The sequence below is a fragment of the Procambarus clarkii genome, chromosome 84 (genome assembly GCF_040958095.1).
Source record: "Procambarus clarkii isolate CNS0578487 chromosome 84, FALCON_Pclarkii_2.0, whole genome shotgun sequence".
In the NCBI taxonomy this organism is placed as follows: domain Eukaryota; kingdom Metazoa; phylum Arthropoda; class Malacostraca; order Decapoda; family Cambaridae; genus Procambarus; species Procambarus clarkii.
This window is the reverse complement of record NC_091233.1, coordinates 10,980,581-11,007,851: the sequence shown is the minus strand read 5'-3', so window position 1 is coordinate 11,007,851 and position 27,271 is coordinate 10,980,581. Positions and strand designations below refer to the sequence as shown.

The 27,271-nt window shown below is 42.9% G+C and overlaps 1 protein-coding gene across 1 annotated transcript in view; it reads left to right on the top strand.

Annotated features, from left to right (window-relative positions):
- Nucleotides 1–8,866, top strand: part of LOC123774868 (galactose-specific lectin nattectin) — a 30,138-nt gene extending 21,272 nt beyond the window's left edge. Inside the window, exon 3 of the mRNA XM_069316481.1 lies at nucleotides 8,564–8,866. Coding sequence (XP_069172582.1) covers nucleotides 8,564–8,718 — 155 coding nt within the window. The 3' untranslated portion in view covers nucleotides 8,719–8,866. The remainder of the gene's footprint in view (nucleotides 1–8,563) is intronic.
- Nucleotides 8,867–27,271: the final 18,405 nt, after the last annotated feature.

Sequence of the window (27,271 nt, the reverse complement as noted above, 5' to 3'; positions counted from 1 at the left end):
GACATGGTAGTCATGGCCACGGTATAGCACACTCCACTGTTATATGCGAAGCGTCCACTCGTCCACACGACGTACCCTGCACTGTCTTGATCCTCACACCACGTCTCGTACCCAGGCTCTCTGCCAGCGATGTTTAATTCTTGTCGCCACTGTTATGGTTTTGGTCAGACAAACAATCTTCGTCCACATGGTTTTTATTCTCCGCCAGTAACAACAACAAAACAATTATCAGGTACATGAAATATTATTAACAAGATCATAAACAAAAGAGCATCTGCTCCAAACATGCTACTTCCAACATCTGTAGTACTCAATCCCAACATTCCCCAATCTTTCCTTCTTCGTAAACCTGTCCTTGAATCACGTCTTTAAGAATTCTACACTTGTCTTCGACTTCCCTATAACGATCCCTTCTCTCTCTCTGAACCTCGTTCCTGGCCCTCTGCGGTTCTACGGCGGCGGGCTCCGATGGTATTCATTATGAGATGCTTTGCCATCTCCCTCCGTGCACGTCTCAGTATTTACTGAGTCTGTATAATCGGATCTGGGAGTCGTCGTCAGTCCCTGAGGACTGGCTCGATGCCGTTGTCCTCCCTGTTCGCAAACCAGGGTCTCTGGGAACATCCCCTAAGGACTTTCGCCCTATTGCCCTCACAAGTTGTGTCTGCAAACTCTTTGAACGTATGGTTAACATTCGTCTGATGTGGTTCCTGGAACACCATCACCTCCTCTCCCCTTCTAAATTTGGTTTCCGCAAGTGCCGCTGCACAACAGATGTCCTGGTGAATTTGGAGGTCTATATTCGTACTGCTTTTGCTACGAAGACCTCCGTTGTAGCCGTCCTTTTTGACCTGGAAAAGGCTTACAACACCACATGGCGTTATCATATTCTATCCCAGCTTCATTCTTTTGGCCTTTGTGGTCATCTCCCTCTCTTTCTCCGCAGCTTCCTCTCTCGTCGTTCCTTTCAGGTGAGGCTTGGTACCACTCTCTCTGCCTCTTTTCAGCAATACGAAGGTGTGCCCCAAGGTAGTGTTCTGAGCACTGCTCTATTTCCGGTTGCCCTCAATGGTCTTCTTTCCTCTCTTCCTTCAGGCGTCTTCTCCACTCTCTGTCGATGATCTTACCCTTTGCTGTCAGGGTGATGATTCGCCTCTCCTTCAACGCTGGCTTCAACTTGCGTTTGGTGCCGTGTCGTCTTGGGCCGCCGATCATGGCTTCAAGTTCTCTTTTACTAAGACTTGTGCCATGACTTTTACTCGGAAACGGGTCGTTCTTCGTCCCTCTTTGTCACTTTATAGTCATCCCCTTGAGTACAAAGATTCCGCGAAGCTTTTAGGGTTTTCTTTGACACTCGTTTGTCTTGGCCTCCTCATATCTCTTACCTCCGTGTTGAGTACTCTAAGGCCCTTGCCCTTCTTCGGGTATTGTCCCATACTTCTTGAGGAGCGGATAGGCTCACTCTCCTTGCTTTACATTCCTCTGTCGTCCTGACTAAGCTCGAATATGGTTGCCCTGCTTACTCGTCTGCTTCTCCTTCTACTCTGCCGTCTTGATGCTTTGCACCATACTGGGTTGCGCCTCAGTTCTGGTGCCTTTCGTTCGACTCCTATCCTCAGCATGTATGTTGACACTGGCTTCCTGTCTCTCTAGGACCGCCTTGATTGCTACTGTCTTCGCTATCTTGCACGATCCTTGCAACATCTTTCCTCTCGCCTCTGTCGTGCTTTAACTTTTACCCCTCCTGCGGTTCCTGTTCCTCTTCACCGCCTCCCTCTTTCTGTCCGGTTATCTCTCTTACAGGATTCCCTTTCCGTTCGTATTTCTAATATTTCTCCTTGTGTTGTTCCTTCTTTGCCCCATGGAGAGTTCCCCTTCCGCAGTTTTGTACATCCTTGGCCCACATCACTAAAGCTTTTACCCCTCCTACGGTTCTAAAACGCCTTTTCCTTGAGCACTTTTCTTCTCACTCGCACTCCGTTTCCGTCATCACTGATGGGTCTAAGTCTGCGGACGGTGTTGGCTACTCTGTTGTTTTTCCTGATCACATTTATATGTGTCGCTTATCTCCGGAGACTAGCATTTTCACAGCGGAGCTTCATGCTATTCTCTATGCTCTTCGTCTCCTGCTCTCTCGTTGTCAATCTTCTTTTGTAGTTGTTGTTGACTCTCGTAGTGCCCTCATGGCTCTCGGATCCTTTAATCTGGTTCATCCAGTGGTTGTTGAGATCCAGCATTGGCTGTTTCTTGTTCACAGTAAATTTAAGTCAGTTGAGTTTTGTTGGGTTCCCAGCCATATTGGTGTCTCTTTAAATGAGCGTGCGGATGCTGCCGCCAGGGAAGCTGTTCACTCTTGTCCCATCTCTCGTAAAGGCATTCCTTATTCCGACTTTTACCCGGGTTATCCATTCCTCCATCCTTACTCGTTTGCAGGCTTATTGGTAGTCAGTTACTGGTAACAAACTACGTTCTCTTAAAGGTTGTGTGTCCTCTTGGCCGTCCTCCTCCCACCGTAACCGGCGAAGGGAAACGGCTCTGGCAAAGTTGCGTATTGGTCATACTCGCTTAACTCGTGGTCACTTGATGGAGCGCCGCCCTCCTCCTTATTGTCCTAATTGCATTGTCCCTCTTGGGGTCGTGCATATCCTTGTTGAGTGTCCTGACTTCCCGGACGAGTGTGTGTCTTGTTTTCCGACCGTCCTCTGCAGTCGCTTGTCTCTCGATAGTATTCTCGGCCACTCGGATACTTTTGATATCGTTCGCCTTAGGCGGTTTTGTTCTCGTATTGGCGTCCTTGGTGATATTTAGCGCCCTCTGATTATCCCGCACATTTGATGGTGCTACATAACCTTCCCGGTTTGGTTAACCTTCCCGGCTTTTTCATAATTACTTACTTACTTTGATGTAAAAGACATGATCTTTTAAGTCAAAGCTCTCCATGTCTTATATTTCCCAATATCCCCAAAGTAACCTCATGTCTTATATCCCACCAGATCCCAAATTAACCCCATATCTTACATCCCACCAGATCCCAAAATAACCCCATGTCTTCATCTTGAGTAGATGATTAGTGTCATTAATAGAGTAGAGGGGCTTAGTGTCCCCATGGCCCGGTCCTCGATCAGGCCTCCGCCCCCAGGAAGCAGCCCGTGACAGCAGACTAACTCCCAGGTACCTATTTACTGCTAGGTAACAAGAGCATCACGGTGAAAGAAACACTGCCCATTATTTCTCGCCGGCGCCCGGGATCAAACCCGGATTACAGGATCACTCCTCCAGTGTTCTGTCCCATAGCCACCGGCTCCCTCTCAAAAAACAGTAAATATGAAGACGGGTTATTTATAACCATTCTTTCTTACAGTTTCTTACAACCAACCACATCCCGGTTTGGTGCCTTCTTTTGATGATTACTTACTTACTTACAACCAACAAAAATTTAAAAAAAAATTGTATAATAAAAAAAAAATTGGTTGTAAAAAATTGTGTTTGAAATAATGACACTTACAACGAGCCACGAGAGTGATACCTGTCGGCCAGTATGTTGCAGCACAGTGGACTGAAGATAAGGGGAAGTGGACCTATGTTGCAGCACAGTGAACTGAAGATAAGGGGAAGTTGACCTATGTTGCAGCTCAGTGTGGTGTGTGGGGGGGGGGGGGGGGGGTGTAGCACAGTCCAGGTGGTCTGGTAGCTGACTAGACAGTGCGCAGGTCTCGTAACCCTGTGAACCGGGTTCGATTCCTGGACCAGGCAGAAACAAATGGGCAAAGTTTCTTTCACCCTGATGCACCTGTTTACGATTACGATTACGATTATAAAGCCCTAGAGCAGGCAAGCAGAGGGTTGAAGACAGGGGCGAGGATGCAGAAATCTTGAGTAAGGAACTGGAGACGAGTTGTAGAGGGGAGATGAAAGATCAGTGGCCCAACCACCGTGGGTAAGAATTGCAGCTGATGCTGCGGTTTGGTGGTAGAGTGGAGTTCTCATGGGTGCTCGCTGATGTGTCTTGTAGGAGGCAGGGCTTCTCGTCTCGGTGTTCTTTTCAGCTTTGCGTTGGTATTCTACTGATTCCTTGATGTACTCGGGCGCAGATCGTCGGTGTTTTTCTTCTTCCCAGGCCTCCTGGCCTGTTTGTTGGTCTTGCTTCGTGTTGATACGGTGAGGCTATCGTTAGAGGTAGCTTCCAGCCGGAAATCTTCTGTTGTGTAGGGCTGCTTCAGTGGAGGAGATGGTATTCCCACCGAGACGTCCTCATCTGATGAGTCAGCTGAGTCAGAAGTAGATGCAGTGAATCTTGGAGGTCGAGTTCTTTCCTGTTGAGGCTTAATGGGAGTTGCAGCTGATTTAGGACGTTGAGAGGGTTCGCACACGAGATGTGGAACTGTATCAGTAGTCGATAGAGGAGGCGTCGGCGTCTGGATGGCTTGTGATGAAGTTGCTGGAGGAGCAGGCTTAGCTGTTGATAGTAGATCCGTGAGCACGGTGGCGTTCACGGTGATGTCAGGGACCAAGACTGTATCTTGAGAACTTGAAGTGGTGTTGGTGAAGACTTCTTCTGGAACTATGAAAGCTGAGCTTCCCGGAGCTTCCGGGAGGACGTCCCACTGCTACTACCAGCCAATGGGGAGCCAGCTCCCAAACGCCAACCAGCGATTCGTCGAGCCAGCCATCACCCCCGGCCCACACCAACCGACCACTGAACAGCACAGTTCAAGCATTAACATCGGCGGCCAGCATGATAGCTTGCAATAATCCCCGGGAATACGTAAGAATATTAAATATTCTATACAAAGAAATGCACCTGTTACCTAGCAGTAAATAAGTACCTGGGAGCTAGAGCTGTTACGAGCTGCTTCCTGGGGTGTATGTGTTGGGGGGGGGGATTAGTTAGTAACAGTTGATTGAAAGTTGAGAGGCGGACCGAAAGAGCCGAGCTCAACCCCCACTAGCACAACTAGGTGAATACAGTGGACCGAGCATAAGGGGTAATAAACCTATTTTCTCAAACTTCCTCAAACTCGCTTAAATATTTTCTGCATAATCTACATAGTAAATGTTCCAACTTTTTGTAATGGATCAATATCGTAACATGAGCACAAAAATAATTAAAATAAATAATTTTAATAAACTGAAAATTTCAATTTTTCAAAAGAACTTTAAAACTGTAACATTCAATTTACTTTTTGTTTTTTTCATTATAGTCTAAGAATAGTATATGATCTTTATTTACATTGTTTTAGAATATAATTTTGGAGTATATTTTATTGTAAAATTGTTTTTTCAATGTGGCCTTCCAAATATGCGCCAATTTAGATGCAACAAATTTATAACTCTCAAAGCGTTTATGAAAAAATGAAAACAATAACTCTTTTGAGCATAAACGTTTGCACATAATGTGTAAAAACGGTGAGAATCGATCAGAAGCTGAAATTTTAAAGGTGTATTAAAGTTGAAAATCTTGTTCTTAGAGGAAACAGAAGTTGAACTTCTCGACAATGAATATGGTCGTTCTACTTAATGGATTTTCTTATAAATTTTAATAAATATTGCTGGGCATTGGTACTCATAAATTTTAAAGTTGTAGGTCAATATCTTTTGAAATGAAGTCAAGAAAAATTAATAAAAAAAAAAATGATTTCACATTCTTACTATATATAGACATATAATTATTAAATATATTTAAAACATTTCACAGGTATAATTTGATGTTCATTGATTTTATTAGCACTTGTATTGTGTGATGGGTTGTGGTATCGCAGCTATACTGAACCAAGATGGTATGGGCTCTCCAGCACATAATAAAACAAAAATGCTGCTATTGCCCAGCAGTGTTTAAGTTGCAGGTGGAAACAAATAAAAATCATCAAATAAATAAACAATTTACTGAAATATTAATGAACATAAATGCCCCTGAAAATACTTGACTCTCATGTAATACAAAAGTGAACAAGTTAGTATAATCTTAAATGTAAAAATAAACTACAGTATAAGCAATGAAGAAAAGCATAAAGATATACTGGTGTACTGAAGACAGCTACCATACCACCATGGCATCAGTCACACGACGTTGGCTGAAGGTGGACGACGGGTGAGGGACACAAAGGTGATCCTAGAGCACTAAGGGAGAGACTGGCTCTCCAGGGTGGCGGCGCCCTTTATATAGTCCTGCGGTGATGACTCCTCCAGTGACTCCTCCACAAGGTGGACCTCTGGTCAACTAGCAAACTGCTCCTTGTGGCTGGCGGTGCCTTTGTGTTGAGCTGCACCACTGTCAGTTGAAGGCGGCTAACTGCTTGTTTGTGGGGGCAAACTACCGGTTAGCAGTGGCGCCCGGCTTGCCTCTGAATCGTACCAGGTCGTGCCAGTCCCTGGGGGGTATGGAGAGGTGGCAGGACTGATGACTCATCTGGGCTGGTGTAGATGTAGACTTCCAGTGCAGAGGCATTGAAGGTGAAGGGAAAAAGCAGTTTCACTGCTATGCAGGAGATTCACGTGACAACCTGTATTGTTATGTATGGCACAATAAGTGAACAAAAATTGCAGTAAATTGTTAGATAAAACAAAAATATCTTTCAGTAACTTTATTGCCTATGAATAGATGATAATAGATGGCATTTTGGGGTACTGAGGTGGTGTGAGGGAGTGTGGTACTGAGGCGGTGTGAGGGAGTGTGGTACTGAGGCGGTGTGAGGGAGTGTGGTACTGAGGCGGTGTGAGGGAGTGTGGTACTGAGGCGGTGTGAGGGAGTGTGGTACTGAGGTGGTGTGAGGGAGTGTGGTACTGAGGCGGTGTGAGGGAGTGTGGTACTGAGGCGGTGTGAGGGAGTGTGGTACTGAGGAGTTGTGAGGGAGTGTGGTACTAAGGCGGTGTGAGGGAGTGTGGTACTGAGGCGGTGTGAGGGAGTGTGGTATTGAGGCGGTGTGAGGGAGTGTGGTACTGAGGCGGTGTGAGGGAGTGTGGTACTGAGGTGGTGTGAGGGAGTGTGGTACTGAGGCGGTGTGAGGGAGTGTGGTACTGAGGTGGTGTGAGGGAGTGTGGTACTGAGGCGGTGTGAGGGAGTGTGGTACTGAGGCGGTGTGAGGGAGTGTGGTACTGAGGCGGTGTGAGGGAGTGTGGTACTGAGGCGGTGTGAGGGAGTGTGACACTGAGTTTTTTTTCACCACAGACGTTGCCAGACATTTACAATGCTAGCCAGCATATATACATTTTCTTCTGTCCTCCATGGACAGGGTGAGAGATGTGTTAAACATATAGTTCAGTGATTTATTGAACAATCTGTGATTGATTGTAGTGTTACAGCAATTTATGTTCACTTGTTCTGTCATACATAACAACACAGGTAAATACACAATAAGGGGAGTAGAAATAGCCTTAGCTACTCTATCCCTTTGAGATGTGTTTCTTTCTTGACTCAATAAACATCCATGAGCAATACAAGTGCTAATAAAGTCAATGGACATTAAATTACACCTGTGAAATATTTTAAATATATATAATAATTATATGTATATATTTAGTAAATATGTGAAAATAATTGTTGATTTATGAATTTTTCTCGATTTCATTTCACAAGATATTGACCTACTACTTTAACATTTTTGAGTACAAATGCTCAGTGATGACTTTTTGAAGTTATGTCTTTTCACTGATACCGTCAAACCGTGACCAGTTTTTAATGTTTTACAATACTGTACGAGTGAAATGGGATTTGAAATTTATTAAATTGGTTTTTGAAATTAAAGTATTAAGCCAGACGGTAGATGATGGTCGTTGCCAAAATCTTAGAGGTCAGTATGTGGCCATGGCACTCTGTTCTCTCTTGAATTGTTGTGACCCTAACTCGGCCATGTCGGTCAAGTACCCCACAGCAATCACAGTGCAAAATTGGTGAGGTTAGCCTGAGGAATGTTGCCTCAAGCTTAGAGGCAACGTGCTTGAGACCGACATTCTCAACTATAGATAGATAAATATAATTCCCATTGTTAGGGATATACAGCTTATAATTAGGCTTACTAAAGTTCCTAGAAGGTAATTTGTTGGCCTTCTCCTGGATGTAACTCAGTCATTGCCTAACTCCCTAGTACGTATTTACCACTAGGTGAACAGGGTGTTCGTCTTACTGGAAATATGTTCAACTAGCAGAGGTAAAACAGTCGCTTGGCGCTTCGTGAGATATTTGGGCTGGGTTCGTATCCTGACTGGGGAGGATGGATTAGGCGTTAATCTTTAGCTGTATGCCTCTGTTCATCCAGCAGCGAATGGGTACATGGTTGTTAAACGATTTGGGGGTCGTATTCCATAGAAAATTTAGATTAAGGACCTGCTCACAACGCTATACGTGCTAGTGGCTGTACAAGAATGTAAGAACTCTTGTATATATAGATAAAATATAAAAATATAATTTAAATATTTCTGTCCCACCAGGGGATCGAACCTAGAAGCAGATTACAAAATATCTACTGTTGATCTGCATGAAATAGTAGACTAATAATCGCATGAGGTCTTATGTTCAAGTAATATGTAAATTATTTTTGCTCTTATTTTTTTTTTTATTCTTCTTCAGGTTCACCTTTCTGGGGGGCCTCGACTGCGGCTCCCTTGATAGAACCCCATATGAACACTTCCCTAAACTGCCTTGGTCTACAGACCCCCGGAAGGCATTACTTTAGGGCTGTGGACTGCCAAACCTTACAGTACCCACTGTGCATGGCTTCCTAGCCCAATGGGTTAAGTAGTCACTTGCAGGGAGAAATGAGGTCATGTCGTCTACCTGGGGCCTTGACTACAGCATGTTACATCTATCTGGAAGCCTCACCTCTGCTGGCCTCGACAACAGTATCTCCATTGCAGAAAATGCTGAAGCTTGTTCAGCTTTTACATGGCATAAATATATTGATTATAATTCAAAATTGATTTAATTCCCTGTGATTAAATTACACGAGTATTAACTTTTTGTAACATTTCAATAATAATTATTAACTGCAGAAAATTTCATGATAAATTTTATTGTAGTTTAGTATGATTTAAAGAATAAATATTGATATATACTTAAAACAACCCTCATTCCAAAATTTATTTGTGATTAAAATGCTGATTCAATTATCACCAATAGGCTCAACTCTGAGAAGCTGACATATATAGATTTGAGTGCAACTGTTAAGATGTACTCATGTTTATTATAATGCACATTCACTGTTCAGGTGGCATGTACGCATGATAATTTGCACACCTAAAGTTGCTAACTTTTATATCTTGTGTGAGCAGTTCGACATCCCCAGCTGGTCCATGGGTAGTCCCATAATGTGAGTCCCATTAAACAAAGAAACCTTAATACTTCTTTGAGCACCGCTCTGGTGATGCAGCTGTGTGGTCTTGATCTGGCGAGTCTTAGGAACGTCAGTGATGTTAGCGAGTCTAAGGAACGACAGTGATGTTGGCGAGTCTTAGGAATGACAGTGATGTTGGCGAGTCTTAGGAACGTCAGTGATGTTGGCGAGTCTTAGGAACGACAGTGATGTTGGCGAGTCTTAGGAACGACAGTGATGTTGGTGAGTCTTAGGAACGACAGTGATGTTTGCGAGTCTTAGGAACGACAGTGATGTTGGCGAGTCTTAGGAACGACAGTGATGTTGGCGAGTCTTAGGAATGACAGTGACGTTTGCGAGTCTTAGGAACGACAGTGATGTTGGCGAGTCTTAGGAACGACAGTGATTTTGGCGAGTTTTAGGACCGACAGTGATGTCGGTGAGTCTTAGGAACGTCAGTGATGTTGGCGAGTCTTAGGAACGACAGTGATGTTGGTGAGTCTAAGGAACGACAGTGATGTTGGTGAGTCTTAGGAACGACAGTGATGTTGGCGAGTCTTAGGAACTACAGTGATGTTGGCGAGTCTTAGGAACTACAGTGATGTTGGCGAGTCTTAGGAACTACAGTGATGTTGGCGAGTCTTAGGAACTACAGTGATGTTGGCGAGTCTTAGGAACTACAGTGATGTTGGCGAGTCTTAGGAACTACAGTGATGTTGGCGAGTCTTAGGAACTACAGTGATGTTGGCGAGTCTTAGGAACTACAGTGATGTTGGCGAGTCTTAGGAACTACAGTGATGTTGGCGAGTCTTAGGAACTACAGTGATGTTGGCGAGTCTTAGGAACTACAGTGATGTTGGCGAGTCTTAGGAACTACAGTGATGTTGGCGAGTCTTAGGAACTACAGTGATGTTGGCGAGTCTTAGGAACTACAGTGATGTTGGCGAGTCTTAGGAACTACAGTGATGTTGGCGAGTCTTAGGAACTACAGTGATGTTGGCGAGTCTTAGGAACTACAGTGATGTTGGCGAGTCTTAGGAACTACAGTGATGTTGGCGAGTCTTAGGAACTACAGTGATGTTGGCGAGTCTTAGGAACTACAGTGATGTTGGCGAGTCTTAGGAACTACAGTGATGTTGGCGAGTCTTAGGAACTACAGTGATGTTGGCGAGTCTTCAGGTCTGCAATTATTAGCGGATGATGCGAGACTTTTAAACGTCCACACATTTGGGTCTCAACCCTAGAAGTTCAACTTTTGTTATAATGCAAATGTAAAACTTAAAGACAAACAAGTGCCAAGGGCCAACCAAAATAATTTCCATCGTGTTTAAAAGAATGTAAATAAGAAGTTATTGAACCCTTGCAACTTTTATAAATCATTAGAGTCAGCACTGTATCGGAGTTAAAGAGGGTTACAAGTGTGGTGCCGATTTTTAGGAAAAGAGTTAGATCATTTGTGTTTAACTGTGGTCCAATTACTTTATAGTCTATTGTAAGATAATGGTTTGAATCAATAAACGCAAAAAGACTCATCGTTTGCATGCAGATGATGAGTCACAATAACGTAGCTGAATATAAGTAGGGGTTTGAGAGCCATATAATGCCACCTATATACAGCGATCAGATAAGGAATCAGAGGCGGAGTGCCAGATAGAGCCACTCCATATTAGGTCATCTGAGGTGGGTGTGGCAGCAGTCAAAAAAACAGTGTAGATAGGTATCCATTACGTACTGCTATGTCCATGTTCTTTATACACCAAAAGTATGTAGATATGCCTAAGTATAAATGAATATATATAAATATATAATATACACAGGTGGGTGCCAGTTACACCCCCTCCCTCGAAAAAAAGTCCCCAGGTAGGATGTCTCTATGGGCAGGTGTAAAACAGGTTCCTCTCAGTAAGGTGGTCCCTACTACCCCCTCCCCCCCTCACGACCTTGTCTGTAGCGTAAAAGAGGACCCCCACCCCTCTCCCAAGTGGCCTTAAAGGTGCTTATACTCAAGGATATATATATATATATATATATATATATATATATATATATATATATATATATATATATATATATATATATATATATATATATATATATGTCGTACCTAGTAGCCAGAACGCACTTCTCAGCCTACTATGCAAGGCCCGATTTGCCTAATAAGCCAAGTTTTCCTGAATAATTATATTTTCTCTAATTTTTTTCTTATGAAATGATAAAGCTACCCATTTCATTATGTATGAGGTCAATTTTTTTTATTGGAGTTAAAATTAACGTAGATATATGACCGAACCTAACCAATCCTACCTAACCTAACCTAACCTCTCTCTATAGGCTAGGTTAGGTTAGGTAGCCGAAAAAGTTAGGTTAGGTTAGGTTAGGTAGTCGAAAAACAATTAATTCATGAAAACTTGGCTTATTAGGCAAATTGGGCCTTGAATAATAGGCTGAGAAGTGCGTTCTGGCTACTAGGTACGACATATATATATATATATATATATATATATATATATATATATATATATATATATATATATATATATATATATATATATATATATATTTATATATATATAATATATATATATATATATATATATATATATATATATATATATATATATATATATATATATATTTATATATTTATATATAGAGAGAGGGAGATCTGAGATCTATCAGCCAGGAAGCAGCCACCTTGCTGAAACCTCATCAGCTCGGGTTTGGGATTCCCCTAGGTTGTGAAGCTGCAGCACATGCAGCGCGGGCTTACATTGTTGATCTCCCGGACCAGAAGGCACTAGTAAAGCTTGACTTCAAAAATGCCTTCAATCAAGTCAGACGAGACGCTGTCCTCAGGGCTGTACACAACCATTTCCGTCCCCTTTACCCATTCATCCGATCGTGCTACAGTGGGGACTCTAAGCTTCTTTTTGGGGAGCATGAAATAAACTCCTGTGAAGGTGTCCAACAAGGTGACCCCTTAGCCCCCCTCCTTTTCTGCCTAGCTATCAAAGAGGTCACTGATAGTCTGACAAGCGAGCTAAACATCTGGTACCTGGATGATGGCAATCTAGCTGGAACTCCGGAAACCATTTTGGGGGATATAAGGAAAATCCAGGAGCAGGGAGCAGCCTTAGGCCTCATTCTCAATGCATCCAAATGTGAAATAATCTCCCGCAACCCAGACATCACTGGGCAAATACAAAATGCTCTTCCAGACATTCTCGTTGTCGAGCCACCGGACTGCACTCTCCTGGGTGCCCCCATTGGCCCACGAGCAATCGAGGAGGTCCTGGCTGCAAAAATCACTGACCTAAAGAGAATGCAGGACAAGATTGACAAGATTGATGCCCATGATGCTCTCTTTCTCCTTACAAGATGCCTGTCTCTCCCTAAGTTGACCTACTTTCTGAGATGTTCTCCATCCTACAGCAGCCCTAAGTTAAATGTGTATGACACCCTTCTGAGGTCCATGCTGGTGAAAGTCCTGAACCTGCCATTGGACGACTCTCAGTGGGAGCAAGCAACCCTTCCTGTAAGACTCGGCGGCCTTGGTGTCCGCACAGCCTCCCAAATTGCTCTACCAGCCTTCCTTTCCTCCTCTCATGCATCGCACGACCTCGTCAGAGATATTTTACCTGCAACCCTGAGAGATTCAGCAGGAATACACGATCCTGCTTTCACTGAATGTTCAAATCAGTGGAATGTTCTTGCAGCCCCAGCAACCATTATAGAGCCAACAAAACAACACAAACAGTCCGGCTGGGACCACCCTCTAGTGGAAAAAGTAGCTGATGCCATGCTAAGCATCGCAACATCAGACAAGGAGAAAGCCCGCCTCAGAGCAGTGCGTGCCCCCCATGCAGGAGAATTCCTCCTGGCAGTACCCATGTCTGCAATGGGCACGCGCCTAGATCCAGAATCCCTTCGTGTAGCAGTGGCCCTCCGCCTTGGTGCCCCAATTCACACTGAATACAAGTGTATTTGCAACAGGGTGGAAGCAGACCAATACGGACTGCATGGGTTGCATTGCGGAAGCACAAAGGGCTGGCATGCAAGACACAACGAGGTCAATGACATCATCAAGAGAAGCCTCGTCTCAGCTGGGTGCCCAGCGGAGAGAGAACCTCGCATCCTAGGGGTCCAAAACCCGGATTTCCCAGCACTTCGCCCTGATGGCATCACCATATACTCATGGAAGGAGGGTAGACAGTTGGTGTGGGACTACACATGTGTATCCACCCTGGCTGACACCTATGTACACTTCGGAGCTGATCAAGCAGGTGGGGCGGCCAACCACAGGGAAACAGCAAAATCACTCAAGTACAGGAAGGTCAATACCTCTTTGTTCCCATAGCGTCTGAGACGCATGGCCCCTGGGGCAAGAGTGCCTTGGGATTTCTCAAGGAATTGGGGTCCAAGCTCATTGACGTCACCAGAGACCCAAGGGCTTCCAGTTTTTTATTTCAGCGTCTCAGTGTGGCGATCCAGAGGGGAAATGCTTGCTGCGTCCTCGGTTCCTGTCCAGAAGCGGAGGAGCTTCAAGAGATCCATAACCTTTAGGCATTTGTCTTGTATGTTTTGTAACCTTTAAATACACAATAAAGGAAAAAAAAAGGGAAGGGGGTGGTAGGAGAAACGCACACAGAAACTGTATTGGAGGGGACCCACATTCCCTCCAATGCGTTATGTGTGGTTTCCTCCGAGGCTATGGGTCCCCCTTCTTCCAGCCAGTGGTGGTACTCTATTTAAGCTAAAAGAAAAAAAAAAAAATATATATATATATATATATATATATATATATATATATATATATATATATATATATATATATATATATATATATATATATATATATATATATATATATATATATATATATATATATATATATATATATATATATATATATATATATATATATTATTAAATATGACCGAAAAAGTAAGATTAATAATTCTAACACGAATTTTCTCAATCTTTCGTACATTTCGCTTCACTGTTGGAGGTAAATCAAAAATCAATTCTCCAAAATTCATTTTTATTTCTAGTCTGACGCGACACGAGCGCGTTTCGTAAAACTTATTACATTTTCAAAGACTTTAGTTCACACATACACAACTGAATAGAACTTACGCATCTCCGATTTTATATCTACATTTGAGTGAGGTGGAAGGGGTGATGTGGCATTAACACAAGACAGAACAAAATGTGGTATTAATAGGGTATTAATTTCATCAACACAAGACAAAACAAGAGTATTAATAGGGTATTAATTTCATCAACACAAGACAGAACACGAAACAATGGATATTGAATAGAAGTGTTTGTAGAAAGCCTATTGGTCCATATTTCTTGATGCTTCTATATTGGAGCGGAGTCTTGAGGTGGGTAGAATATAGTTGTGCAACAATTGGCTGTTGATTGCTGGTGTTGACTTCTTGATGTGTAGTGCCTCGCAAACGTCAAGCCGCCTGGTATCGCTGTATCTATCGATGATTTCTGTGTTGTTTACTAGGATTTCTCTGGCGATGGTTTGGTTGTGGGAAGAGATTATATGTTCCTTAATGGAGCCCTGTTGCTTATGCATCGTTAAACGCCTAGAAAGAGATGTTGTTGTCTTGCCTATATACTGGGTTTTTTGGAGCTTACAGTCCCCAAGAGGGCATTTGAAGGCATAGACGACGTTAGTCTCTTTTAAAGCGTTCTGTTTTGTGTCTGGAGAGTTTCTCATGAGTAGGCTGGCCGTTTTTCTGGTTTTATAGTAAATCGTCAGTTGTATCCTCTGATTTTTGTCTGTAGGGATAACGTTTCTATTAACAATATCTTTCAGGACCCTTTCCTCCGTTTTATGAGCTGTGGAAAAGAAGTTCCTGTAAAATAGTCTAATAGGGGGTATAGGTGTTGTGTTAGTTGTCTCTTCAGAGGTTGCATGGCTTTTCACTTTCCTTCTTATGATGTCTTCGACGAAACCATTGAAGAAGCCGTTATTGACTAGGACCTGCCTTACCCTATAGAGTTCTTCGTCGACTTGCTTCCATTCTGAGCTGTGGCTGAGAGCACGGTCGACATATGCGTTAACAACACTCCTCTTGTACCTGTCTGGGCAGTCGCTGTTGGCATTTAGGCACATTCCTATGTTTGTTTCCTTAGTGTAGACTGCAGTGTGAAAACCTCCGCCCTTTTCCATGACTGTTACATCTAGAAAGGGCAGCTTCCCATCCTTTTCCATCTCGTAAGTGAAACGCAGCACGGAACTCTGCTCAAATGCCTCCTTCAGCTCCTGCAGATGTCTGACATCAGGTACCTGTGTAAAAATGTCGTCAACATACCTGCAGTATATGGCCGGTCTCAAGTTCATGTCGACTAAGACTTTTTGCTCGATGGTACCCATGTAGAAGTTTGCAAACAGGACACCTAGGGGAGAACCCATGGCGACCCCATCTACTTGCTTATACATGTGCCCATCCGGGCTCAAGAAGGGTGCCTCTTTAGTACAAGATTGGAGTAGTTTCCTCAGAATATTTTCTGGTATGTCAAAAGGAGTACAGGCTGGATCACGATACACTCTGTCGGCTATCATTCCGATTGTCTCGTCCACAGGTACGTTGGTAAACAGCGATTCTACGTCCAACGAGGCTCTTATCCCTGTGGCCCGTGTGCCCCGCAGTAAGTCAACAAATTGATTCTACGTTGGACGTAGAATCGCTGTTTCTATATATATATATATATATATATATATATATATATATATATATATATATATATATATATATATATATATATATATATATATATGTATATATATATATGTCGTACCTAGTAGCCAGAACGCACTTGACGGCCTACTATGCAACGCCTGATTTGCCTAATAGGCCGAGTGATTTTCTTTATTTTCAATAAATTGTTTCTAATCAGTTTATTTGAATAGTTATTATTATATTATATTAAGAATATAAATTAGTGATTTAGTTGTGTTAGTTTAGGTTAAATTTAGATAGGTTAGGTTAGGTAGGGTTGGTTAGGTTCGGTCATATATCTACATTAGTTTTAACTCAAATTTGAAAAAATTAACTCATACACAATAAAATGGATAGCTTTATAATTTCATAAGAAAACAATTTGAAAAACATATAAATTCAGGAAAACTTGGATTATTAGGCAAATCAAGCCTTGGATGGTAGGCTAAGAAGTGCGTTCTGGCTACTAGGTACGACATATATATATATATATATATATATATATATATATATATATATATATATATATATATATATATATATATATATATATATATATATATATATATATATATATATATATATATATATATATATATATATACATATATATATATATATATATATATATATATATATATATATGCGAACAAGCCTGAATGGTCCCCAGGACTATATGCGAATGAAAACTCACACCCCAGAAGTGACTCGAACCCATACTCCCAGAAGCAACGCAACTGGTAACTACAGGGCGCCTTAATCCGCTTGACCATCACGGCCGTCAAAAGGAAGTGATAGCCGAGGCTATTTGAGCCACTTCCCCGACGGCAACTCGGATGGTAATCTTGGGCATAGCATTTCACCAAATCACCTCATTCTTTGGGGCACACGTGAGGAACACAAATGCGAACAAGCCTGAATGGTCCCCAGGACTATATGCGAATGAAAACTCACACCCCAGAAGTGACTCGAACCCATACTCCCAGAAGCAACGCAACTGGTAACTACAGGGCGCCTTAATCCGCTTGACCATCACGGCCGTCAAAAGGAAGTGATAGCCGAGGCTATTTGAGCCACTTCCCCGACGGCAACTCGGATGGTAATCTTGGGCATAGCATTTCACCAAATCACCTCATTCTTTGGGGCACACGTGAGGAACACAAATGCGAACAAGCCTGAATGGTCCCCAGGACTATATGCGAATGAAAACTCACACCCCAGAAGTGACTCGAACCCATACTCCCAGAAGCAACGCAAACTAATACAGGGCGGATTAAGGCGCCCTGTAGTTACCAGTTGCGTTGCTTCTGGGAGTATGGGTTCGAGTCACTTCTGGGGTGTGAGTTTTCATTCGCATATAGTCCTGGGGACCATTCAGGCTTGTTCGCATTTGTGTTCCTCACGTGTGCCCCAAAGAATGAGGTGATTTGGTGAAATGCTATGCCCAAGATTACCATCCGAGTTGCCGTCGGGGAAGTGGCTCAAATAGCCTCGGCTATCACTTCCTTTTGACGGCCGTGATGGTCAAGCGGATTAAGGCGCCCTGTAGTTACCAGTTGCGTTGCTTCTGGGAGTATGGGTTCGAGTCACTTCTGGGGTGTGAGTTTTCATTCATATATATATATATATATATATATATATATATATATATATATATATATATATATATATATATATATATATATATATATATATATGTCGTACCTAGTAGCCAGAATGCACTTCTCAGCCTACTATGCAAGGCTCTATTTGTCTAATAAGCCAAGTTTTCCTGAATTAATATATTTTCTCTAATTTTTTTCTTATAAAATGATAAAGCTACCAATTTCATTATGTATGAGGTCAATTTTTTTTATTGGAGTTAAAATTAACGTAGATATATGACCGAACCAAACCAACCCTACCTAACCTAACCTAACCTATCTTTATAGGTTAGGTTAGGTTAGGTAGCCGAAAAAGTTAGGTTAGGTTAGGTTAGGTAGGTTAGGTAGTCAAAAAACAATTAATTCAAGAAAATTTGGCTTATTAGGCAAATCGGGCCTTGCATAGTAGGCTGAGAAGGGTAGCTTTATCATTTCACAAGAAAAAAAATAGAGAAAATATGTTAATTCATGAAAACTTGGCTTATTAGGCAAATCGGGCCTTGCATAGTAGGCTGAGAAGTGCGTTCTGGCTACTAGGTACGACATATATATATATATATATATATATATATATATATATATATATATATATATATATATATATATATATATATATATATATATATATATATATATATATATATATACATATGTCGTACCTAGTAGCCAGAACGCACTTCTCAGCCTACTATGCATGGCCCGATTTGCCTAATAAGCCAAGTTTTCATGAATTAATTGTTATATTTTGTAACTGTGTAAGTAAATATTCTCTCACTGTAAGAGTGAATAGTTTAAACATTATATATTTCACCTATGTGAACAGGCGTGGTTGCTATAAATGAATTGTGGAATAAGAATATTACTCACGGTTATCCCAAAATATCTTCTGACATCTCTTACACTTAATGTCGTAATGACCAATGGCTGGTTTTAATGTCGTAATGACTAATGGCTGGTTTTGCTCATCTCTCACATTCTAGACGGCATCGTTGGTTTGGTGTTGGTATATACAGAATATTGCACTTCATGCAAGCTGTTAAAGTTCGTCTTTCCATAATTTCGTGTGCGGTTTTGTGTGGTGCGCAGGGAAGGAATGCTCTCTTTAAACTATCCTCGAGTTCATAGTTGGGGGAAATGGGCCCGGGGAATTGAGAAGTGATTGATTACTGACAGGTATAGGGGAGGGTAGAGGTCCTCTCCTGGTAGTAACACCGCTCCTCCTTAAATGTAAACAGCAGTGGCGGGTCAACCCTGGTGGGATGACCATCTCCCAGACTCCCCCTGCCAACTTAAAAAATATGATTAAGGTTGATGGGGCGACATCTGCACTGGAGTGTTTTACTTCTACCGCGGTAATAGGATATACGGCTGGGACATAATGTTTAAGTTCTGCATGCTGTGTTGTTGACGCCCCCACCCCTCCTACAGGTGAGATAGGACAGGCTAGCTTTTCAAACACAAGACCTGGCTTTCCTTAGACTCTTCCCGAGTGCGGAGAGCAGAGATGCAGTGGATATGTGCTACAGCTCCTTAGCACTCTGGTAGCAAGGTAGGGGAGAGGAGTGAGGTAAGAGACCCACCTCCACTTTTTACAAAAACTATTACGGGTCATTCTCACCCTTCATTTGATGCTGAGACCTCCTACCTTGAACACCCCTCGAATCTGCCATGAAAACTAATCACCTGTGGGAGGAGACATCGGAGACCCTCACCACAGGCAGAGAATTGTTAAAATATATACACTTCACTACATAAAACAGACATTTTGTTAAAAAAAAAAAAATGAGAATGAAAAACCCACACTATCAGTCAAAGCTACTGACTAGCTCCCCTCTCTACTCCCCTCCCCCTTATTCTATTTCACATGCCCTACCCTAACCACCAATCTTTAAATCACGATCTCCTAGGCTGGTCCATCCATGGGATGGGGGTCCCCTCTCTATGCCCTCAACATACCCTTCTTGATCCTCATATAATTATTATTATTATTAACTATATATATATATATATATATATATATATATATATATATATATATATATATATATATATATATATATATATATATATATATATATATATATTTATATATATATATATATATATATATATATATATATATATATATTTATATATATATATATATATATATATATATATATATATATATATATATATATATATATATATATATATATATATAACTACTTACACTGCTTAACTGTACTCTACACATATATTTTCATATTACACACCTGCACAGATGCTAAACACATCTATTGACTCTCACAAGTCAAGTCTGGCCTCAGGCTGGGCTTGGGAAGTAAAAGAACTCCCAGAACCCCATCAACCAGGTATCAACCAGGTACTGGCACTTACCCCCTCTATCCTCTCTATCCTCTATACCCACATCCTCCCCATACACGGAGTCAGTCCAACACACGATTCTACCTGAGGACTAGTGCCGCACGCACGCCCAAGGAACCCCCAGAACCCTTGAGGACTAAAGCCAGTTGCAAAACCTGATCAGGGGGGCCTAATTGGCTCACCTCCTCAGGTGTTGCGCACGGTTCTAGTCCTCATTTGCACTACTCTTGTGATCCTGACCGCGTGGGCCAGAATCACGAAGCAGTTACGCAAGCCCTCACGAACCTGTATATCTTTTCTCAATCTCTGGTGGCTTTGTTTACAATTATTAAACAGTTAATGAACTCTGAAGCACCAGGAGGCTGGTTATAATAATAACAACTGTTGATTGAGAAGTTCCATGCTTGTAAACTGTTTATTAAATGTAACCAAAGCTGTCAAAGGTTGAGGAAAGATGTACACGTTCGTAAGTACTTGCATAACTGCTTCGTAAATTTGGCCCCTCAGCTTCCTCCCAGTTGTGCCTTGGTCCAGCAACCACAAACCTTGTCAATCATGCAGTATTAATTCTCAACAATTCCACCAGAATCTTCCTCTAGAAGAACTATAAAATCAGAGAAAAAAAACTTAATTAATAAATGGTAATACTTTTATAATTAGGAAAGTTGACTTTAAAAGTACAGTACATTTATTACATAAGAGAACCACAATAACAGCCTAGCATGTAGACCCTATTATTATCAGACTGAAACTTAATTGGTAACAACTGATACAAGTCATTACAATACTGGCTTGACTAAACAGGTGTATATCAATGTAAATCAGCAACTACATTTTAGACATAACATGAGTGACAGTTAGATTTAGATTTATTTTTATATACAAGAAGGTACATTGGGTCTGTGAGAGTGCATAGCATGATGTGTTTACATTCTTGTAAAGCCACCAGTTTGCACAGCGTTCTTAATCGAACAGAAAATATTAAATAGGAAAATTCTAGCAAAATTTGTAAAATGTTAACAGGTACCTTGTAAGATATTTTTATAAAGATTAGTAGGAATATTAAAGCTCTGAATCCCCTCGAATTTGATTGATAGCTTGATTGATAATTTGACAAAGATTAGTAGGCACATAAAGCCATATTGGTAGCACTTACGATTCCGATTCCAATAGCACTAATTCAGATAAGAATTAGAAAGATGGTATATTGTAAAGAGACAGTATGTTTCACAAAATAAAGAAGATGAGACAATTAGGAGTAGAACCAATGTAAAATAATCATATCGTGATGTTGTATATATTTGCACACCCACAGTATTCTCTATCAACAGATTCTGGGACTATCCCAGCTCAAAATCACTCCAAGCACATGTTGTATAACATTGATTTCACTTCAGTTGCCTTCCCGGTTTGGTGCCTTCTTTTGATAATTACTTACTTACTTACTTGACTTCAGTTGGACTCAAAATTGCTTCCAGTAATCCATCTTCCTGTGACATTAGTTAATCAGTTTAAGTATCCAGCTGGTGGTCTCCCTGGTGACTAGTTGTGTTATCCTGTCCTGTAAACTCGCCACCCCACTATATATATCACTCATTCTTAAGTTGTATTTCCTAACAATTAAGTTTATATTTCTGGAAAAATAGGAGTGTCCAGTGACAAGTAAATGCCTGAAAAAAATTGTTGTTTGAGTTTACTAGATGGGTGATTCTTTTCAGACAGAATGATATCATTTGTTTGTGAATTATTTCCTCAAGTGGTGTGGACATGAAGCCAGGTAGGAGATTGTAATGAGCGTGAGGATAAATAGCCAAGATACGCCTGGAACATTTCCTCCAATCACAGTTAAGCTTACCAAAGTCACTAGAGGTGAGCCCTGCTAACATTGGCCTCCCTCACCCACTTCACTGGTCACAGAATCACTAGGAAAAAAGGAACTTCATTATTAGATTCGCTTATTACACCATCTCACTGTCCTATGCTCCATACGTTAGCCTGATACTGTGCATAACGATAAATCTCACCGAACTTGAGAGCCGACCGACACACGTCTGTCTCTCGCCACAACCCAAGCCACACTGGCACCTCACAGCTCTCTCTCATCTGTCATATGACCCTCTCAGTTCATACGTTGGTTGGGAGGTCCATGCTGGCTCTTCTCTCTGGCTGACAAAATTCTGCAGTTGATATTAACCAATGTAATGTTTAAAATGTGACGGGCTAGGCTTCCCCTTCAAACTGGAATAAAGCTAGAAAATGTAGAAATTAAGCATCCAGTAGACATTTAATTTATCAAAAAGATTCACTGGACTGTCTTTCATGTTTGAAAAGGTCAGAGCATAAGTCCTGACAGCAGGAAAAGGAACATTACATTGATGGCACTGTAACAACAGTCAGATGCTTTGAAAGAGATGTTTTTCTTGCATATATTGTGATCGTTGAGACTAACAGTCATCACGTGGACATGTGTAGCCATAGACGACATTTGTCTCTTTCAAGGTATTTCACTTGGTGTGCGGAGACTTCTTAATGAGTAAGTTGGCGGTCTTTTTCCTCTTGTTGTATATGGTGAACTGTATCTTGTGGTTAGTGTCAATAGCGGGTAACGTTACTCTCAATGATGTGTTTCAGGAACCTTTCCTCCATTTTATGAGCCACTGAAAAGAATTTCGCGTAGGAGAGTTTAATACCCGGGACAGATACCGTAGCATTGGCTGCATCATCACAGATGCCCTTCTTCATGATCTCTTCCATGAATTCATTAGTTTTCATTGTTGATAAGAACCTGCTGTTGTCTACTGAGTTCCTCGTCAATCTGCTTCCATCTGGAGCTGTGTGTAAGAGCATGATTAACATAGACATTGGCAACACGTCGCCTGTACGTGTTGGGTCACTCACTACTATCATTAAGGCCCATTCCTATGGTAGTTTCCTTAGTATACACTGCAGCGTGAAAGCCAACATTCCTTTCTGAGATTGTTATATCATGGAAAGGCAGCTTATCGCACTCTCCATCTCGTAAGTGAAACTTAGCACGGAACTTTACTCTAAGGCTTCCTTGAGCTGTAGCAGGCGTTCCCTGTCAGGGATCAACAAGAACATGTCATCAATACAATTCCAGTAGACATTGGGCTTAAGGTCTATGTCAACAAAGCCAAACAGGACACCGAAGGGAGATCCCATTGCAACACCCTCTACTTGTTTGTACGTGGGACAATCAGGGCTTAGGAACCCTGATTCTCGAACTCTTTGATATTCGCTTCGAGCAGTTCACTAAGTGTGCTTTTTGGGATGCCAATGGGAGTGCATAATGGATTCCCATAAAGTTCGTCTATCATCATTCCATTCAAGACCACAAGGACGCTGGTGAACAGCGATTCAACATCCAGAGAAGATCCCCATCTGATGCCAGCGATCCTCGCAATATACCAATTTTTTTAAAGATTTAAGACTAAAAGCGCATGGTATGTATGGAATCAGCAGGGTGTTGAATAGTCCACCAGTTGTTTAGGGTGTAGGTATCTGGCAGATGGTCGGACGAACTTGCTTTCCAGGTATTGGGTCTTGACAGTCACAGAGGTATATCCTGGTTCATTCTCTTTAGTAGCTTTTTGGAAGCCTCTAGTCCAAACGAAAGAAAACGGGATACAGTACTAGCTATGTTTATTTGGCGTACTTATTGCACAATATGGTAGGAAGTACTTATTGGACAATCTGGTACGAAGTACTTGGACAATGGGGAAGGAAGTACTTCATGAACAATATGCTGAAAGGTGTACTCGAGGGCTAGGATAAGTAATATGTAATCCATAACTGGGCTGGTTGGGTATGATTCTGAGTCAGTATGGAGAGGTTTAAACTATCATTAGAGTTATAAGTAGGCATCCATCAGTCTCAAGAGACTATGGAGTTGCGCTCTAGTTATCGGTCTGGAGTGGCCTCTCTAAGGAGCAAAGCCAGGGTAGATAGATACGGTGAAGAAGCTGTCAGTCATGCAGTCATGCAGCAGATCCCTTTCTCCACGGCGCCGAAAGTCTCCAATGGAAAGGCAAACGCCAATACGATTGGTTCCAGTGTCGTTGCAGGAACTGTCAGAACGAGGTTGAAGGCAACAACGAACTGGGCTCCAGGTCCATAGTTTACCTCGTAGTTGGTAAAAAAAAAAGCACAAGGACTCCAAACCCAGAGACAGCCGTAGTCGGGGCCGGAGAAGAACCACGCCAGCTCACTAAAGTTACATTATGTATTACATAGGAATGACAGTAGGATGTAATTAATAGTAAGGATGCCATGGTTGCCTCCAGGACCAATATGTTGAAGTCCTCGGTCAGGATGGTTAAGTATGTTCCTTTATAAAGATAGCATGCCATACTCTAGGACCAGGATGGTTTAAGTATTGCCCATAGCCAAGATAACAGAGTGGACTACTGGGTGATTTGTAGACTATAGTCTTTGGCCAGGATAGTAGGGTGGATGTGAGTAGTAAATGTCAGAAAGTTAGGGTGTAGTCTGGATATTTATATAAGGTTTAGGATGGTTGAATGATGACCTGGGTCAGGATGGTAGAACGTAATCCTTGACCATCCTACAGGGAGGGATCCAGCCTCGTAGTCCTGGGACAGGATGGTAGGGTGTAGTCCTGGGCCAGGATGGTAGGGTGTAGTCCTGGGCCAGGATGGTAGGATGTAGTCCCAGGCCAGGATGGTAGGGTGTAGTCCCGGGCCAGCATGGTAGGGTGTAGTCTCGGGCTTGGATGGTAGGGTGTAGTCCTAGGCTAGGATGGTAGGGTGTAGTCCTGGGCTAGGATGGTAGTGTGTAGTCCGGGGCCAGGATGGTAGGGTGTAGTTCCGGGCCAGGAAGGTAGGGTCTAGTCCCGGGCCAGGATGGAAGGGAGTAGCCTCGGGCCAGGATGGTAGGGTGTAGTCCTTGGCTAGGATGTTAGGGTGTAGTCCCGGGCCAGGATGGTAGGGTGTAATCTCGTGCCAGGAGGGTAGGATGTAGTCCTGGGCTAGGATGGTAGGGGTGTAGTCCTGGGCAAGGATGGTAGGGTGTAGTCCTGGGTCAGGACGGTAGGGTGTAGTCCTGGGTATGGATGGTTGGGTGTAGTCCTGGGCCAGGATGGTAGGGTGTAGTCCTGGGCCAGGATGGTAGGGTGTAGTCCTGGGTCAGGATGGTAGGGTGTAGTCCTGGGTCAGGATGGTAGAGTGTAGTCTTGGGTCAGGATGGTAGGGTGTAGTCCTGGGCTAGGTTGGTAGGGTGTAGTCCTGGGCCAGGATGGTAGGGTGTAGTCCTGGGTCAGGATGGTAGGGTGTAGTCCTGGGCCAGGATGGTAGGGTGTAGTCCTGGGGTCAAGATGGTAGGGTGTGGTTCTGGGCCAGGATGGTAGGGTGTAGTCTTAGGCCAGGATGGTAGGGTGTAGTCCTGGGTCAGGATGGTAGGGTGTAGTCCTGGGTCAGGATGGTAGAGTGTAGTCTTGGGTCAGGATGGTAGGGTGTAGTCCTGGGCTAGGTTGGTAGGGTGTAGTCCTGGGCCAGGATGGTAGGGTGTAGTCCTGGGTCAGGATGGTAGGGTGTAGTCCTGGGCCAGGATGGTAGGGTGTAGTCCTGGGGTCAGGATGGTAGGGTGTGGTTCTGGGCCAGGATGGTAGGGTGTAGTCTTAGGCCAGGATGGTAGGGTGTTGTCCTGGGCCAGGATGGTAGGGTGTAGTCCTGGGTCAGGATGGTAGGGTGTACTCCTGGGTCAGGATGGTAGGGTGTAGTCCTGGGCCAGGATGGTAGGGTGTAGTTCTGGGCCTGGATGGTAGGATGTAGTCCTGGGTCAGGATGGTAGGGTGTAGTCCTGGGCCAGGATGGTAGGGTGTAGTCCCGGGCCAGGATGGTAGGGTGTAGTCCTGGGTCAGGATGGTAGGGCGTAGTCCTGGGTCAGGACGGTAGGGTGTAGTCCCGGGCCAGGATGGTAGGGTGTAGTCCTGGGACAGGATGGTAGGGTGTAGTCCTGGGTCAGGATGGTAGGGTGTAGTCCTGGGCCAGGATTGGTGGGAGTAGTCCTGGGTCAGGATGGTAGGGTGTATTCCTGGGTCAGGATGGTAGGGTGTATTCCTGGGTCAGGATGGTAGGGTGTAGTCCTGGGTCAGGATGGTAGGGTGTAGTCCCGGGGCAGGATGGTAGGGTGTAGTCCTGGGTCAGGATGGTAGGGTTTAGTCCCGGGGCAGGATGGTAGGCGTGTACTCATAACTAGGGATTGTAGAGTGTAATACGCGATCAGTAATTATGGATTATTACATAAATTTATCTACAGTTCTACAATAATTCGGACTATTTTGAGAATTTACAGAATAATTAGGTCCATTTAGCACGCAGTTTAAAATTTCATTATTCACTGTGAACACAATTAAGAACATAATATTATTATCGCTGATTTCGGATTTGATGCTGGCTTAAGAGTGGTCAAAAATTAAATCTCTTAGACTCTTCTGGTGAGCAGACCTAAGACCATGTGAGCAGATCTAAGACCACACGAGCAGACCTAAGACCATGTGAGCATACCTAAGATCATGTGAGTAGATCTAAGACCATGTGAGCAGATCTAAGACGATGTGAGCAGACTTAAGACGATGTGAGCAGACCTAAGACCATGTGAGTAGATCTAAGACCATGTGAGCAGATCTAAGACCATGTGAGCAGATCTAAGACCTCGTGAGCAGACATAAGACCATGTGAGCAGACCTAAGACCACGCGAGCAGACCTAAGACCATGTGAGCAGGAATAAGACCATATGAGCAGACCTAAGACCATGTGAGCAGACCTAAGACCACACGAGCAGACCTAAGACCATGTGAGCAGACCTAAGACCACGTGAACAGACCAAAGACTATGTGAGCAGACCTAAGACCATGTGAGCAGACCTAAACCGTGTGAGCAGACCAAAGACCATGTGAGCAGACCTATGACCATGTGAGCAGACCTAAGACCATATGAGCAGACCTAAGACCATGTGAACAGACCTAAGACCATGTGAGCAGACCAAAGACCATGTGAAAAGACCTAAGACCACGTAAGCAGACCTAGGACCACATGAGCAGATCTGAGACATGTGAGCAGGCCTAAGACCATATGAGCAGACCTAAGACCATGTGAGTAGACCTAAGACCATGTGAGCAGATCTAAGACCATGTGAGCAGACCTAAGACCATGTGAGCAGATCTAAGACCATTTG